General features: G+C 31.8%; 1 protein-coding gene across 5 annotated transcripts in view; it reads left to right on the top strand.

Annotated features, from left to right (window-relative positions):
- Positions 1-12,196, top strand: part of SHOC1 (shortage in chiasmata 1) — a 56,911-nt gene extending 44,715 nt beyond the window's left edge. For all 5 annotated transcript variants that reach the window (XM_036238935.1, XM_016130041.2, XM_016130038.2 and 2 more), the window contains 7 exons: positions 129-240; positions 1,596-1,717; positions 2,473-2,566; positions 6,182-6,313; positions 7,914-8,063; positions 8,717-9,680; positions 12,008-12,196. In XM_036238935.1, the coding sequence (XP_036094828.1) occupies positions 129-240; positions 1,596-1,717; positions 2,473-2,566; positions 6,182-6,313; positions 7,914-8,063; positions 8,717-9,680; positions 12,008-12,108 (1,675 nt within the window). In that variant the 3' untranslated portion in view covers positions 12,109-12,196. The remainder of the gene's footprint in view (positions 1-128; positions 241-1,595; positions 1,718-2,472; positions 2,567-6,181; positions 6,314-7,913; positions 8,064-8,716; positions 9,681-12,007) is intronic.
- The last annotated feature ends 3,808 nt before the right edge of the window (positions 12,197-16,004 follow it).

The raw sequence follows: 16,004 nt of genomic DNA on the forward strand, positions 1-16,004 counted from the left end.
TTTATAAAGTAGAATAGATTGATGTATGAAAGAAAAATAAGTTAATATGCAGGAAGACAATACAGCTTTTCTAAAAGAATTTTTCTTAGAAATTTCATTATATCATCCCAAGTTATTATATTTTACAGATATAATATCACGCTAGTGGAGAGATGCTGCAGTGAGTCATTGAAACTCTTTGGTGGTACAGAGTATTATGTACTGATGACAATTGATGAACACACTGCTGTAATTTTGCAGGTAAAACTATATAGTAAAAAATATAAATCAAATTTAGTGAAATATACATAACCATGCAATATATTATTAGCTTTCCTGTAGAAAACTTAACTATAATCTATTAGTGAGTTCTTCCAAAACTTTGCAAATGGGTCACAAGTGCCAAAATCACCACTGTGTAAAAAGACCAAGCTTCCTTGATGCTTTATGATTTTTAACATACTTTAAGAAGACAAAGCAAATATAGAATATTTTGATATTGTATATTGACCTATTTTAAATACACTTATGGAATAAGTAAAGTGTTAAAAAGTTTAAAAACTAAATTCTAGTCACTATGTTTCTTAAAAGGCAGTAGTATATTAATTCATGATTGGTTATATGAGATTTCCTCTAAGGTAAGTAGGGACTGCCTGTAAATAAGCTGGTTTTCAAAATGAGAGAAATTCTCTTAAAAAATCCATATAGTTTAGAAATTAAGATATATAAATTCTTGACTTAATCTACCTGATACATTTGTTTGATTGGAGTACAAATTACAAAGAAACTATTTTAATAGGGTGGGATTGGGGAGCAGAAAGCAGTTTGATGGCATGGAGTATAAAATTAATGGCAAATATTATGGTAAGGTAGAAGTCTGACTGATGAACAAATGTTAACAATATAAGAATTATATGATGGACACACAAAGCTCACTTGGAGGAGTTCTTAAGAGGTATTGTGTCTTGAATATTTAAGGTTCTTAAAAAAAAACATTATTTGGGGGAAATGTTATTTGTGAAAACTGTTTTAATCCATAGTTACGTAAGTAACTGTTAGAGCAAGACAGTTCCTGAATTATGCAAAAATTGTGTTAAAGGAAAAAGAGAATTCTATACCATTAGGTAGAGATGATGTATTATTGAATTGTATACTTAAAAATTGTTTGATATTATTAACCAATGTCACCCTAACAATTTTAATTTAAAAAAAGAGATTCCTAGAAATCCATTAACTGCTGCTTTCTCATCTTCTTTAAATAAGTATTCAGAGCAAATTATCCCATGAGATTTTAAACATATTTTCTGTTGCCTTTAGAAGTAGCCAAATCCCTGTCTACAAAGGACTTTGCCCAAATAGGGGCACTCTGTAGGCTGCTTTCTTTATATCTAGGGCTCTGGGACATTTATGAGCCTTTTTTGCTGAAGTTATCACCAGCTGTATTACATCTAGTATAGCTTTCCCCTACTACTTAATTTTTTCATAAAATGAAAGTCCACACCCATGCTTCTTCTCAAGTTATAACATATACGATAGATTCTTGAAATATGATAGTAATAATTCCATAACAACTATTCAACCTAGTGAATTTTTTTATTTTATTTATTTTCCGGTAGGACCTAAAAGAATTGAATTGTGAGAAGGCATCAGACAATATCATTATGAGACTGATGGCATTATCATTCCAGTACAGCTATTGTTGGATAATTTTATATATCAAAAATACATTAAACTCGGAGTAAGTAAACATTTCTTCACCCAAAGTCACTTTTATATTTTTTAACTTATTCAGTCCTCTGCCGTGAACAGAAGTAGCAATGCAAATTTTACCCTGGCTCATCTAGTTTTTTAAAGTCAGCGAATAACTAGGTCAGGGAAGAAATAAAAAGAGAGATCAAGAGATACAGGGAAGGTCAGGTAAAGTTAGCGATCCTCAAGGTAGAGGAAACCCATAGGAAAACAAATCAGAATGTCCCCTGGACATTCTGTGAAAGTCATCGTCCCCTCTCTACCTCCCTAAGAATTGCTGCTTTACGTGTCTCACGTCTTATTACTTTTTAATTCTGGACTTCTCTTTTAAAAGTTAAGTCACTCTTAAATCACTTGTCTCTAAAATATTATTAAATACAGCAACTAAATAGCACTTTGCTATACTTTATTTTACTAAGGTGCATTATTGAATAATTACTCCCCCCCCCCCAAAAAAAAAATCCATGCAAGGCACTGGCCAGTAAGGGGATAGGTTAAATTTCTCCCCTTCCTCTCCCCACCCCCCACTTCAGCATTCCCTAGATTGAACGATCTTATTAAAGAAAAGAGGTGGAAATGTGTTTTTGAAAAGTGTTAAGTAGACAAATAACTATGAGTCTGCGACACTAGTATTATCTTAGCCAGGTTATTCTAATAACATTATGAAATGTGAAAAAAGTGAATTTTTAGTAAGTATAACCAGATATCCAATGAGTGGAAGTGTAGTAATAAAATTCTTTTTAGGTACCATCTTACGGAAAAGACACTTTATCACCTAGCACTGATTTATGCAGCTTTGGTTTCATTTGGGCTAAAATCAGAAGAACTGGATATAAAGGTATTCTTTTCTAATATGTTTGTTCATAAATATTTTTCATAAGCCAAAATTATACTAAAATTCATGTGCCCTGTGAGAAAAAAAGATTAAATGGGCAAACTAAAAACTGCTTAACAGCCAAATAAAGAACAGTTTTCAAATTAATGCATATTCTTTCCACCTAAACTTCTGTACTAAAAGCCTTTAGTTTAATGAACTTAAAATCATATTTTATCTCTTAATTACTACTTGCATTTTTGAAACATAGAAGGATATGAATAAAAATAATATCCCTTGATTAAAATACTCACTTATGAAAGATTACTAAGTTTTTATCTGCTGTAAAATGTAAATCTTGTGACATATCAATAGACTAATATTTTTGTAATCTCTCATCAGTCTCCTTTCTTAGCTCTTTTTTTCAGTGGCCCTTGCTCTGAAATTTAGACATTCCTCTGATCTGGTGGCTCAGTACTTTTCTGTTATCACTTCATGTTCTTCATTGATAAACTCAGCCATTCCCATTTCTGAGTATAATCCTTAAAATTTTTTCCTGAGTTTTCTTAAGGTCTGTGCCTATATTCTAGCTTTCTACTGGCAGTCTCCACAGGAATATCCCACAGGCATCTCAGACTCTGTATGTCTAAAATACAACATCTCATCTTCCCCCAAACTTATTTATGGCATTACTATTCTAATCTAATTAATAGCTAAATCCTCCTTTGAACTCTGCAGTGTCTCTAGAATATGTGTCTACTTTCTATTCCTACTGCTATTTCCCTAAATTCAGGCCTTCATCACCTCTCACTTGGAGTTTTAATGTAGCTTCTTAAGTAATCTCATTTCTACTCTTTCCACTCCTGTGTATAATATACATTAACACCAATTACTTACATTTCTGAGAGATAGCTATGAATATTCACTCTCTAGATTGTACACTTCTGAAGGAATGAAAACATATTTACTCATTTTTGTATTCCTGGCACCCAGCACAGTACAAGTAGGTACAGTGCAAGTGCCAAAACATACAAGGGTCTTGATAAATATTTGTTGTTAAGTTAAATTTTCTTGCTCAAAAGACCTTCCTTAGCTTCCTACTTTACTCAAAATAGAGTTCAAACAGAGCCGGATTCAAACTCCTCCACAATTTGGTCCCCAGTGATTCTTCCTTTAGTGTCATTCTACTCACCATTTCCTGAATATACCCCAACACTACTACCTCTCAGCCCCTGCACAAATATGTCATTCTGGCCTGTCTTCCCCCAGGAATACTATCTCAATCCTCTTACTGCCAAGCCTTCATAGTTCTGTCTTTTTTTGCCCAATTTATACACTACCTCCTTTAATAAAATTTCCACAGTTATACTATCAGGATAAATCTCTCCTCCTCCCATTCTCCCAGTAATATTTTGCACCTTTCTTATAGTATGAGGTATTTATTCATACATCCTCCACCCTGAAAGGTAAGAACTAGGTGCTTTTTCTTTGTAAAGCTTGTAGCATCTAGCACAGTACTTGTATGCATCAAAAATATTCAAAAAAAAGTCTACTAAATAGAATTAAATCAAAGCACAACCTGTCAAGAAAATCAACAAATGATCTATTTGAAATTGAATCTAGATTATTTTGGTCTGTGATATGATAAATATTAAACATAGAAATAAAATTTTTAGAAAAATTATCTAAATAAATGAATGGCAAATGTAAATTTGTCTCATTTATCCATTTGAGTGAAGTTTCACCAATTAATCAGCCTCTTTTCTTCCCAGCTCATGGTAAGCAGTTATATGCAAAATATGCTTTACAGAATCATTTTATTTCTCTGTACACTGAGTACATGATATCAGTGAGTGATATTGTATTCAGTTACAGTGACGTGGCTCATAGAGGACATGTTCCAAAGAAGACATTTGGGGATGAAACAGGAGGTACTGCCCAGGCACAATCCATTCCAAACAAAAGTTTGATCCCACCTGAATCAAACTATTCTAAAGACTTTTCAAGTTTTACATAATAATCTAAAAAGCTGGTTATTTTTTTTCCATAGAATTTGAGAAACAGCTATATATCAATTTACTCTACTTACCCTTATATCACCAATACTCAAACCTCCCATTCTTCTGACTGATGACATGATTATATTAAAGGGGATTCCTTAGATTTATATCATTTTAGAATATTTTGTTTCTTTACTTTACTTAGTAATATGGTTTTTGGCCTTTTCAAGTGTATCAGAATGGAGTTTTTATTCTCAGGCACCCGAACAGCCTAGCCACAAAGGAAGTATTAGGAAGTTTAAGTACATTTTCATAATTTAAAAGAAAATACTAGTAGTGTTATGCTATATTTTATTCTAATTTCAAAAAAAAATGTTCTATGAATTTTTTATGAACGTTCTTTGCAAAAAAAATGCACAGATACACATATATGCAAAAATTTGAAAACAATGTTTGGGGATTCCTGGAACCACCAGAGTCCAGCCATAAACTCTGCTCTGTCTAAGAAAGTAATATTAATTAAACTATCATAACATTGTGGCTTTTAAAAGTAAAATTTATATTCAAATAGAAGTGGCAGATATTCTCAAAAGATCCAAAACTTGGCAATAAAATAAATTTGTATTCAAATAGTGCATTTCTGTGCAGTCTATATCTATTTAACACAATTTAAAGGAAATCCTTTAGAATATATATACTTCCAGGTATATACTAATAGTTTTATATTTAAAATTCTTATGAAGAGAAAACTATTATAATTATTTTGTGAGGTTTGTATAGTCTTTTAAAAAAATTTTCTACTATAGGACAGGATATTCATATTTCTAAGATATGATTGTTTAAGGAGGCATTTCTCTATCCACATTAAGCTGCTAATCCATGAACTATCCTTCAACCGAATCTAAAGGAAGATAAATATAGAAATTAAAGAGGAAGAGAAAGACTGGCATTTCAGAAGAGAAAACAGCATTAAGAGAAATACAAGTAACAGACAAGAAGTAGGAGAAATTAAATTCTTTTTAGAGTTTAGTTTAATACACTCCCCTACACACACACGTTTTTGGCAGGGATATCTCAGTATTAAATAAGCTAAGAGAGAATGAGCAATTCTAAAAATACAGAGGAAACCTACTCTAAATCAAAACCTTATTTTTTTTTAATACAGCTTCAAATTCATCTGTAAATAGCCTTTTTTTTAAACTTTGTTTTTGAAAAATACTGCACTATATTTTTCAAGTTCTTATTTTAGTTGAAGACTATTAGGTTTAATGTAGAAAAAGCAAACTATTAAATATTACTAGTGATATCCAAATTGCTTTTCCGATATAGATGAAATATGACACCAAATATATTTAAAGTATTTTATTAATAAACGTCAAATGGAAGTGAAGAAAAACAATTTAGTTCCAAAAATTGGAAACTTCAAGGATATCACTTAAAGAAGAAAAGAAAATTGCTTACCTTTACAAATAAAATATCCTGGATTTCACATAAACAAATTAATAAACGATATCTAAAATAGTGCTCAAAGATTAGAATCTGCTGTGCTTTTTTCTTTTAATTATAAACAATTTTTGAATGATATATTTTGATTTTTAATATTTTCTATAGTCTAACATTAAAAATGTATTTCTTTTAGCTTATAATGTCTCCAGGAGTGGAAGAGACTGCATTAATAATTCGACAAATTGCTGACCGCAGTTTAATGACCTCAAAGAGAGATCCTCATGAATGGTTGGATAAATCCTGGCTTGAAGTTTCACCATCTAAGGTTTATTTACTAAATAAATAAGTTACATCTTTCAAAGCAGATATAAGTACATATATTTGAATCCCCTTTCTGGTAGCATATTTTTGTTTCCTAATGCTTACATGAACATATATAATAATAATCATAATGCACATTTACTTAGATCACTTTCCAGAATCATTTGTATTTTTCAATTTCACAGAACTATTTTATTGGGATTTTTTATAATGAACTTTCAAATCTAAGTTATTATAGGATCTAATGATTTTAATACCTAATATTTTAAAAAACATAACTATTTTTCTAATTCCTAAATCTAAACATTTAAGAATAGTCAATTTATTAAAATAGCAAAATTTTATTAATCCATGATTTGTCAGTAATTCAATTACATAATTAAAACTGAGTAAAGTTATAATACCTCTTTAAGTACTTGCAAGTTTAAATAGTTAATTTTTAGAAATTCCTTTTGTTTGAGCATATTTCCAAGTTCTCATACAAATGCAGTGTTTATATTGCCTTTATTTTAAAAATATATTCAAATCATGACAAAGCTCTCGCTCTTTATGTACTAATATGGAATAGTTTCCAAGATAGATTATTAAGTGAAAAATAAAAGTTGTAGCACAGAGCATGCAATAAACTACTATTTGTGTAAAACAAGGGGAAATTAATATCTATATGAATTTGTAAATTAATAAAATATCTCTGAAAGGATATCGAGAAATGATAACATTGGTTACCTCTAGAGAGGAGAACTGGGGTAAAGGGGTGGGAAAGACTTTTCACCTTTTAGTACCTTTAAAATTTTGAACCATGTGACTATTTTACCCATTTAAAAACTAAAATTACAAAATGAATAAATAAAATGAAATATTTACATATATTAAATCACAGAACTTTTACATGCCTAAACAATACATAATACTATCAGCAAGCATGGGTATAATTAACTGTGATGTATGTGTGGTGTGTATGTATGGTGTGTGTGTGTGTGTGTTTTCTTCCTACCAAGACATGTCCATTCTGCTCACATGTCTGTCATTTGATAAACATCAAAGAGGATGCAAAAAGCTGGTGTAACCCAGGAAAATATGGAATATGACAATAGTAGAGATGGCTGTTATGTTTCTAGACTTTTATGAGAATGAGATCTCTCTGAAAACATACATTTTTAGACTTCAGGATCAATTCTGGTCAATAAAATTTCTTCCTATACTCTTTACAACAAGGCTTTCCTGATATCATGACATCACTTAAATATCATAAACATGGTTCATCTTAATCAAAGGGTGATAATATATGGTCTACAAAAGGAGAGCCAAAGAAATCTTGAGGTCCTAAACCAAGAAAATCGACCCTTAGATAAAACAATTGTCATTTGAAGAATGGATGAGTGAAATTAAACTGAAGTGTACTGAATTTGTACAGTTCTTAATTCTGAGAATGTACAAATCTTTACTGCCAAAGAAGTTTCTTTCCCTCCTGGCCATACTTTTCCCAGACATTTCAAATTGAGTGTAGGTGCAATTACAAAAGTTCTAATCTGATAGAATGGGTAGAATAAAATTAGTCACTTTCAAAAGACCACTGGCTTATTATTGCTCAAACTCTTTTCTAGGAAGAAACGTACTTACTTGACTTTCCATGTATTAACCCATTGGTGGCTCAGCTCATGTTAAATAAAGGACCTTCACTACATTGGATATTATTAGCGACTCTTCATGAACTTCAGGAACTCCTACCTGAAGTTCCAGAAAAAGTGTTAAAGGTTAGTTATTAGAGGTCTATATGCTTATATTAGCTTATTTCCTTTCCATTTGAGTATGTATTTTTCCCATAGGGTTTTCAAAATGAAAGTATCCAAGTGTAATTGTTTGGGACTTCACATAGCAAAGAAATAATTCCCTTGAACTAATTTTATATAAAATTTTCATTTGCTGTCAATCATATTATATGTTTTAAAGCTCTTATAGAGATAATTCAGTACAGTCAGTTTATCACACATTAAATCATTTTGAAGTATGATTTTGGCCACAAATATTCAATTATACACACTCCATTCATATGTGTTTACATGATCTCTTCCCAACAATTCTGACACCCTTCATTATAATAATAGTTAAAGAGAACTTTAGCCTTATTGATAAAATTTTTAAATTTTTATCGAGGAAATGGTATTTATGTAACTAAAAATTCTATTACAAGTGATTAGAAAATAGATGCAAATTACAATATGTTTTTCTTTTAACAGAGCCTAATTATGTTATGTTTTTATTACATGGGTTAATATAATACCTATGAAGGAACTACTTACTTATATTTTGCCTCCTTTCCATGTAGATAAGCATTATTATTTATATTTACTTGAATGATGTTCATATTGTATTTGTGTTGTATTAAATCATTTTTAATTTTTTTTAGCATTTTTGTGGCACCACTTCCTTATTCAAGATTAGTTCTTCTTCCATAACAAAATCACCTCAAATTTCATCTCCTCAAGAAAATAGGAATCCGATTAGTAACTTCACTTCTCAGAGTTCAGCTTCTGACGCTTCAGAATCTGTTATTCAAGAAAATAATGAATATTACCAGTATTCGGACTTAAGAGAGACAGTGCAGGAAGACACAAACACCACTTCAAATTATAATTCTTCCCTTATGGAACTAAGGGAAATGCCGGGTATTTTACCACCTATAACTTCTTACAGTCAGACTAGATACTGGAGAGACTCCAATTATAACCCTAACATAGTACAAAATAGTCCTTTTCTGGTTAATACAGAATCAGGGAACTCGGCCGGCAACTCCTTTCTAAACCAGCATGATTCACAATCAGATGTCTTTTCTCTGGGTCTAACACAAATGAATTGTGAAACCAGAACATCATCAACTGACATTCAGAAGGGTATTGCCCCTAATTTTATAAATTATCAGAAAAAGGGAACATATGAAGCAAGAAGACCTATAAATAAAGAGGTATCTGCCCCTATCTTCTCACTAGAAGGCTCTCAATCGCCTCTTCATTGGAACTTTAAGAAAAATGTATGGGAACAACAGAAACACCCATTCAACTTACAATATGGTGCAGAGCAGACTACATGTGACAAATGGTACTCTCAGAAAGATAATTTGTTCACTAACCAGCAAAAATGTCTGTTGGATGAGTTAGAAGGCTTCATGTGTGAAAGTTCAAACGCTGGAACTAAAAAGAGTTTCCGGAAAGAATTACCATCTGTTCCCAGTTTGGATTTATTTTATGCCTCTGATTCTAATGTAAATCAAAAAGAATACAACAGTCTTTGTTTCTACCAAAGAACTGGAAAATGTTTAGGACAGAAAAGGCGCTCTGAATCTTCAACCTCAGGAGACAAGAAATCATTAACAGGTAACACAATTCAACAGTTGATAACTATGCTTAGATGTAATTTAAAAAGATATAACCACCTCCAAATTAACAACAAAAAAAAAAACACCTTTAATTATTACACTTAAAGAATTGTCAACACCTTTGGGTCGAAGAAAATTAAATTCTAATTACAGACTTCTAAGAAAATAAATGCAAAGAAAATATTAAGTTCTTGTAGCTTTAAATGAATTAAGCATTCAGCTTAAGTTAAAAATAAAAACACAGAACAAATCTAAATAAAGCAGAAGGCTAAAATCAACAAAGATTAAACAGAGATCGGTAAATTAGAAAATTAACTTATTTGTCAGGGAGGGATATTTAATGGGCTAAAATTTAAGAGCGTATTATACACCAGGTGCCATTCTAGGTTCTAATGTGGATTATTTAATTCTGACAATTCTATTAAATAGATACTAGTATTAGCTCAATTGTACAACTGATATTTCTGAACATTTAATGATGTCAGTTTTTAAAAGGACAATTTTATTTTCTCATTTTTGGTAATTATACCTTTCCTTTCTGTATCATTTTCTTATTGCATTGACCTGAGCATCTGGAACAAAATATTAAGCTTTAATGGTCATACAAAGGTGACTTTGCCATGATAGGAAAAAAAGAAAAAAGAAAGAAAGGGAGAAGCTTAGGCTTCAAAGCTCCTGTTTTGCATAGGCCTTTGTGAGGCCTAAGAGAGAACCAGAAATTCATGTGTATTCTTTGTTTCATTAAAAGAAGACCTCTCAATTTGTATAAGATCCAGGACTCAACAAAATTTGGATTTGGTCCCATTTAATTGTCATAATTTATTTTGTTCCTGACTTTAATGAGAAGTATTCTATCTCTAGTTCTATAAGAAATTTAGTGAGGAATAGATGCTAAATTTTATCCAGACTCTTTTTGGGCACCTCTTTGGGGAAAAACAAACATATTTTCTCCATTGACCTATTAATGCCAAGGATTAGATTTACGAATTTACTAATATTAAACCATTTTTGTCATTTCTGTGGTAAACCTAATTGGCTTTGAGGAGTGATTCTTTTAATATGCTGTTAAACATGGTTGCTTAATATTTGTAATTTTTTTATCCACATTCTTACTGAGATTAATCAAATGTATTATTTGTGCTCTGTCACATTTTGACATGAAGGTTATTCCAGCTTCATAAATGAATTGATTGAAAATTCCATATTTTTTACACCCTGGAACGAATTAAGCATGACAATTACTAAATATTCTTGAACATATGGCCTCCAATGTATAAGATAATTCTCCCATTTTCTCAAGATATTTCAGAAAATATTTCTAATAAATTTTAATATTTAGGTTTTTAGGAATATAGATGGAATAGTCTAATATATACCCATATTTTATTTCATTAATTTAGTGAGAAATCTATTTTTAAGCATATAAATAATATTGGTTAGAAATATTGAAAAATATATTTTTAAAATGTTTTAAACATTTTCCACTTTCCAATTATTTTCATAAATACTTTCATTCAGACAGTTCATATAAATCTTTGATGTTAGCGTCTTCATTATCACTATGGCACCTTTGACTTTTTACCTGTTGTTTTCATCACACATCATTACCTGCAAATATGTTTACAATATAACACATTTTGAATTCATATGGATGCAGCCCTAGAATATGTATCCAAAGCATTGGCATATATCAAGATAATTTCCATTTGTCCTGTAGGTGTATATTTGTGATCTCTATGATAAAATTATCTACGACATTGCTTTTTAAATTTACTTATAATAACATCCAACTCTCGCAATTACGGGATTATATCTGCAGGAATACTAAAATGGTTTTAAATATTTTAGCCTCCTTTTTTATTGACTAACTCAATTGACCTCATAAGTATTCAACTCTAGGATATTTCAGGCGCTAATATCTATCATATCATGCAAGATGAGGTCATACATGATCACCACATATCATGTAACAGAGTTCAGGATAAATTCTATAATATTACAGATATATAGGTGAAGGAACAGGCTTAATAAAGGAAAACTTAAAAACAGAAGTCTTAAAGTACAGGGAAATTTAATTATTTGTGCAAAGCATGAGCATACAAATATGTATATATAATTCTAATTAATACTAGGCCATTAAGTACAGGTGCATTTATGCTAAAAAATTCAATTTTTAATGGTTATCGTTTTGTCCCAGTTTGGAAATTTTTAAATTTTGTAGATAGATAATGAAGAAACAGGATCCACTTAGATAGCTGGAATGAAAATAGCTACACTTTATTATTATCTGTAATAATATGGTTTTCTTTTTTCTCTTTTGAACAGATTTCATGAGCTCACAACTACCGCAATGCAAAAAACGACGTCTCGTGTATGAAAAAGTCCCTGGGAGAGCTGATGGACAAACTCGTCTGAGGTTTTTTTGAAAGAGAAAGAATAGTGCTACATGCCACATTCCATTGTTTTTGATGATCACCCAGTAACAAAATGATTTACATTTGGTCATACATTAAAGGAAATGCAATTGTTCTGAGGTGGTCTTAGTTTTCTATATTTAATTTTTGTAATATATATTCTGCCCTATAGTTTGTACCTTTGTAAGTAAAATATTCTAATTGGCATAATAATTGTCATAATATCTAAATATCTCCAGATTCACTTTAACACTGCAAGCCTTTTTAAATTTTTTTTAAGAAATAGAAAACCTTATTTGTGTGTGTGTGTGTGTGTGTGTGTGTGTATATAAAAGGGTTATTTAATTGTCTTCCAAAGGGCCTACTGCCTCCCATCTTTCCCCCAGCCTCCATCTTAGTCTGATGCTTTGAGTCAAGAAGTCAGGATCACCAGTCAACCTCCACCACCAAGAAAGTTAAAATCTAGGGCAAAATTAAAGTTAAAGAACTTCCACTTTTAAGTATCTTCATGGACAAAATTTTAAAACCAATTACTAAGAGAAATAATTAGCAACCCACATAATAGAAAACAGGTTTATATTCCTGATATACTAAGAATGCCTACAAATTGGTAGGAAAAAGACAACCTAACGAAAGAATGTACAAAATACATGAATAGATATTTCACAGAAGAAACAAAAATAGCCAATAAACATTTGAAACAATATACAGCTTCATTATTTATTAGGCAAATGCAGATTAAAACAAGTTGCTATTTTCACCTATCAGAGCAGCAAAATTTTTGAAAGTTCAAAATGTCCAGAGGACATTCGGACATTACCTTACTTGACTTCTCTTTGGCAGTTAATACTGTTAATCACGCCCTCCTTTTTGAAACATGCTCAACTTGACTTCACACCACCTCTTCTGCTTTCCTCTTTCTAGTCTCCTCTTTCTACTACAGTTTTATTTATAGGATGTTTGTTTTTGCTTGTGTATATAAGGGGTGGAGACTTTAAAGAGAAACTACTTATGGAAACCTAATTGGGATTTCTGTTCCAAAGTTTTGGCAGGATGCTCCTAAGATAAGGCTAAGGCTTCCCAGCTCACAGAATTCCTTTACCCCATCTTTAATCAGCTTCCAGGGGAGTTTCTTCACAGGCCATACACTCTGGCAAGTCCTTTGGCTGAACTTGCAACACCTGCCTCCTGCTGCCTCACCAAATGTTGTGGAAGCATCCGACTCATGCTGTTTCTCTTTGAGGCTTGCTGATAAAGTAAGTGAGCTCAGCTTCAGCAGAGCACTCCCAGGGAGCAATTGTCACAGGACAGGTTGAGCTGGTCCAAGCCTGAAGTGTCTGGATCAGCCCTTCTTTGCAGGGCGCCAAAAGTGTCAGGTCAGCCTCCAAAACCCTCTACCAAACACCCCGGTCACACAGAATTGTTGGAACAGCCCCCACTTCCCAGGCTGGCTTTTGCAATGGAAACTTCATGTTTGTGTGTGTGTGTGTGTGTGTGTGTGTGTGTTGTCTGAGAGCATGTCCCTGTGACATTTTTGATATCCTAAGGGGAGTTACTTGCACTTAGATTCATTGCTGATGATAGTGATGCTCACCTCTGAGGGCTCACGAGAGGCCCCAAGTTCCTAGGCCCCACCCCAAATTGTAGGCCTCACCAGAACATCAGCTGTCTCTTCCAATCGTGGATGGGCATGAAACTCCTTCCCTGTCCACTGATACTCAGTGTACAACTGGGGATCAACCAGGGTGTCCCACCCCTTGCCTCTCACAGTAGGATCCTAGATATTCTCCCCAAATAATGAGTCCTACCCTAAAACAAGGGATCCAACAAATGGAGTAGCCTCGGTTGGAGGGGGTGGAGAGTGTAAACTGTATCAATCCAAAATCGGGGCTGAAAAAAATACATTTTTCTGTCTTTTGCTTTTTTAGTCATGATTTTTACCATACAACAGTTAATTCAATATCTAATATTTATTTAAATTCCTTATTTAAATTACTTAAACTTCATTTGATATAGTCAAGTATACACACTTTTTCTTTTTTGATTTCTGGGTTTCCTACCTTGCTTAGGAAAACCTGTTATTCTAAAGTTGTATAATTATTCTACTTTTTCTTCTAATACTTTTGTACTACCTTTCTTTAGCTCATGGATTTTTTTACATACTGTAATACAGGCCCAATTTTATTTTCTTCCAAATGGAGAGACAATGTCAGGACCATTTAAGTAAACCATATTTCCCCACTGGGTAGGAAAAAAGTCAAGTCTATTTCTTAACTATAATCATCCAATCATCTATTTGGCTATTCCTGTATCACAATAATATTATTTACTTTGGGTTTTCTTTTTTTTTTTTTTTAAATCATATTGTTTTGATTCGACAGCTTTAAAGTTTTAATAACTAGTAAGGCAAGTTTCACCCTCCCTTGTTTTACACACACACACCCACGCACACACAGTTTTAAAACCTATTCTTGGACACTTTTGATTTTGCCTTATGAACTTTTATATATTTTAACCAGTTTTCCTAAAAAAAAAAAAATTAGATAGGAATTCCACTAAAGTTATATGAAATTAAGATTTCATTTTAGCTGAAAGAAACTGGACTTTGGGTGAACATACAACAGAATATACAGATGTCAAATGATAATGTACACCTGAAAATTATGATTGTATTAATGTTACCCCCAATAAACTTATTTTTTTAAAAAAAAATGCATTTTAATAAAATCGTGTTAATATCCTGTAATTTATGTAGGCCCTGTTCTATAAACATCAATAAAACCTTTTGTGACTTGCACCATTAATTTATTCTCAAGTATTTTTATCATTTTGTCACTACAAATGGCACGTGAGTTTCCATTTCTGTTTCTAAGTAGCTGTTGTCATCATATAGATAAGGCTAACCTTCTAACTATACTTTGTATCTTGCCAGCCTCTCAAATTATTACAAATTCAAGTTTTTCTTTTACTAGAATCTCATGAGTTTTCGGGGTATATAGTTATATGACCCATAAATACAGATATAGCTCCTAAAATGCTTATACCATTTCCTTTTTTCATCTTACTGCATGAGCTAAGAATTCCAAAGCAATGCCACGTAGCGGTGATAAAAAGTGCTCTTGTTCCTAATATGCTATGCTGAATGTTTCCACTTTTCATTATGCAGTATAAAATTTGCTGTTTTGACAAACTGTCTTAATCATCTTTAATTTCCTTCTATTCCTATTTCACTAATCCATTTAGTTTTATTCAGAACAGCTACTGAATGTTATTGACTTGTCAGCATAGATTCTTTTCTGTAAGCCATTTATGTAATGCATTACATTGATAGATTTCCTTGTATTGAATTAACTTTGTATTTTCTCTTGATATACTATTGAATTTGATTTCTTATATTTAGGGCACTTAACATCTGTATTCATAAGTAAGCTGTCTACAGTTTTCTTACACTATCTTATCAAGATTTTGCCAAAGGTAAAAAGTAAAATAAAGAGAAGTTTTTGTGGTTTTTTTGACATTAAAAAACTATCCATAACTAATGTATACAAATTGATGATAAGTATATACCTATGAAACCACCCTCACGATCTATACCATGAACCAGTCTATCACCTCCAAAAGATTCCTCCTGTCCTTGTGTGTGTGTATGTTAAGGACACTAAACATTAAATCTATATACCCTTAGCAAATTTTTAAGTATATAACACAGTATGTTAAGTATAGGCACTACACTGTATAGCAGATCTCTAGGACTAAATTCTTGTAAGCCAAAATTGTCTTTTTAATGGACCTTTTAAAAAAATGGATATTGTTGTTAAGATGAACAATGGAACATGTTTCAATGCTGATAGAAAGGATCCAATAAAGAAACTGAAGATAAAGGAGAGAAGGGATAATTAGTAATGTGA

The sequence above is a fragment of the Rousettus aegyptiacus genome, unplaced genomic scaffold (assembly GCF_014176215.1).
Source record: "Rousettus aegyptiacus isolate mRouAeg1 unplaced genomic scaffold, mRouAeg1.p scaffold_m13_p_3, whole genome shotgun sequence".
NCBI classification, from domain to species: Eukaryota; Metazoa; Chordata; class Mammalia; order Chiroptera; family Pteropodidae; genus Rousettus; species Rousettus aegyptiacus.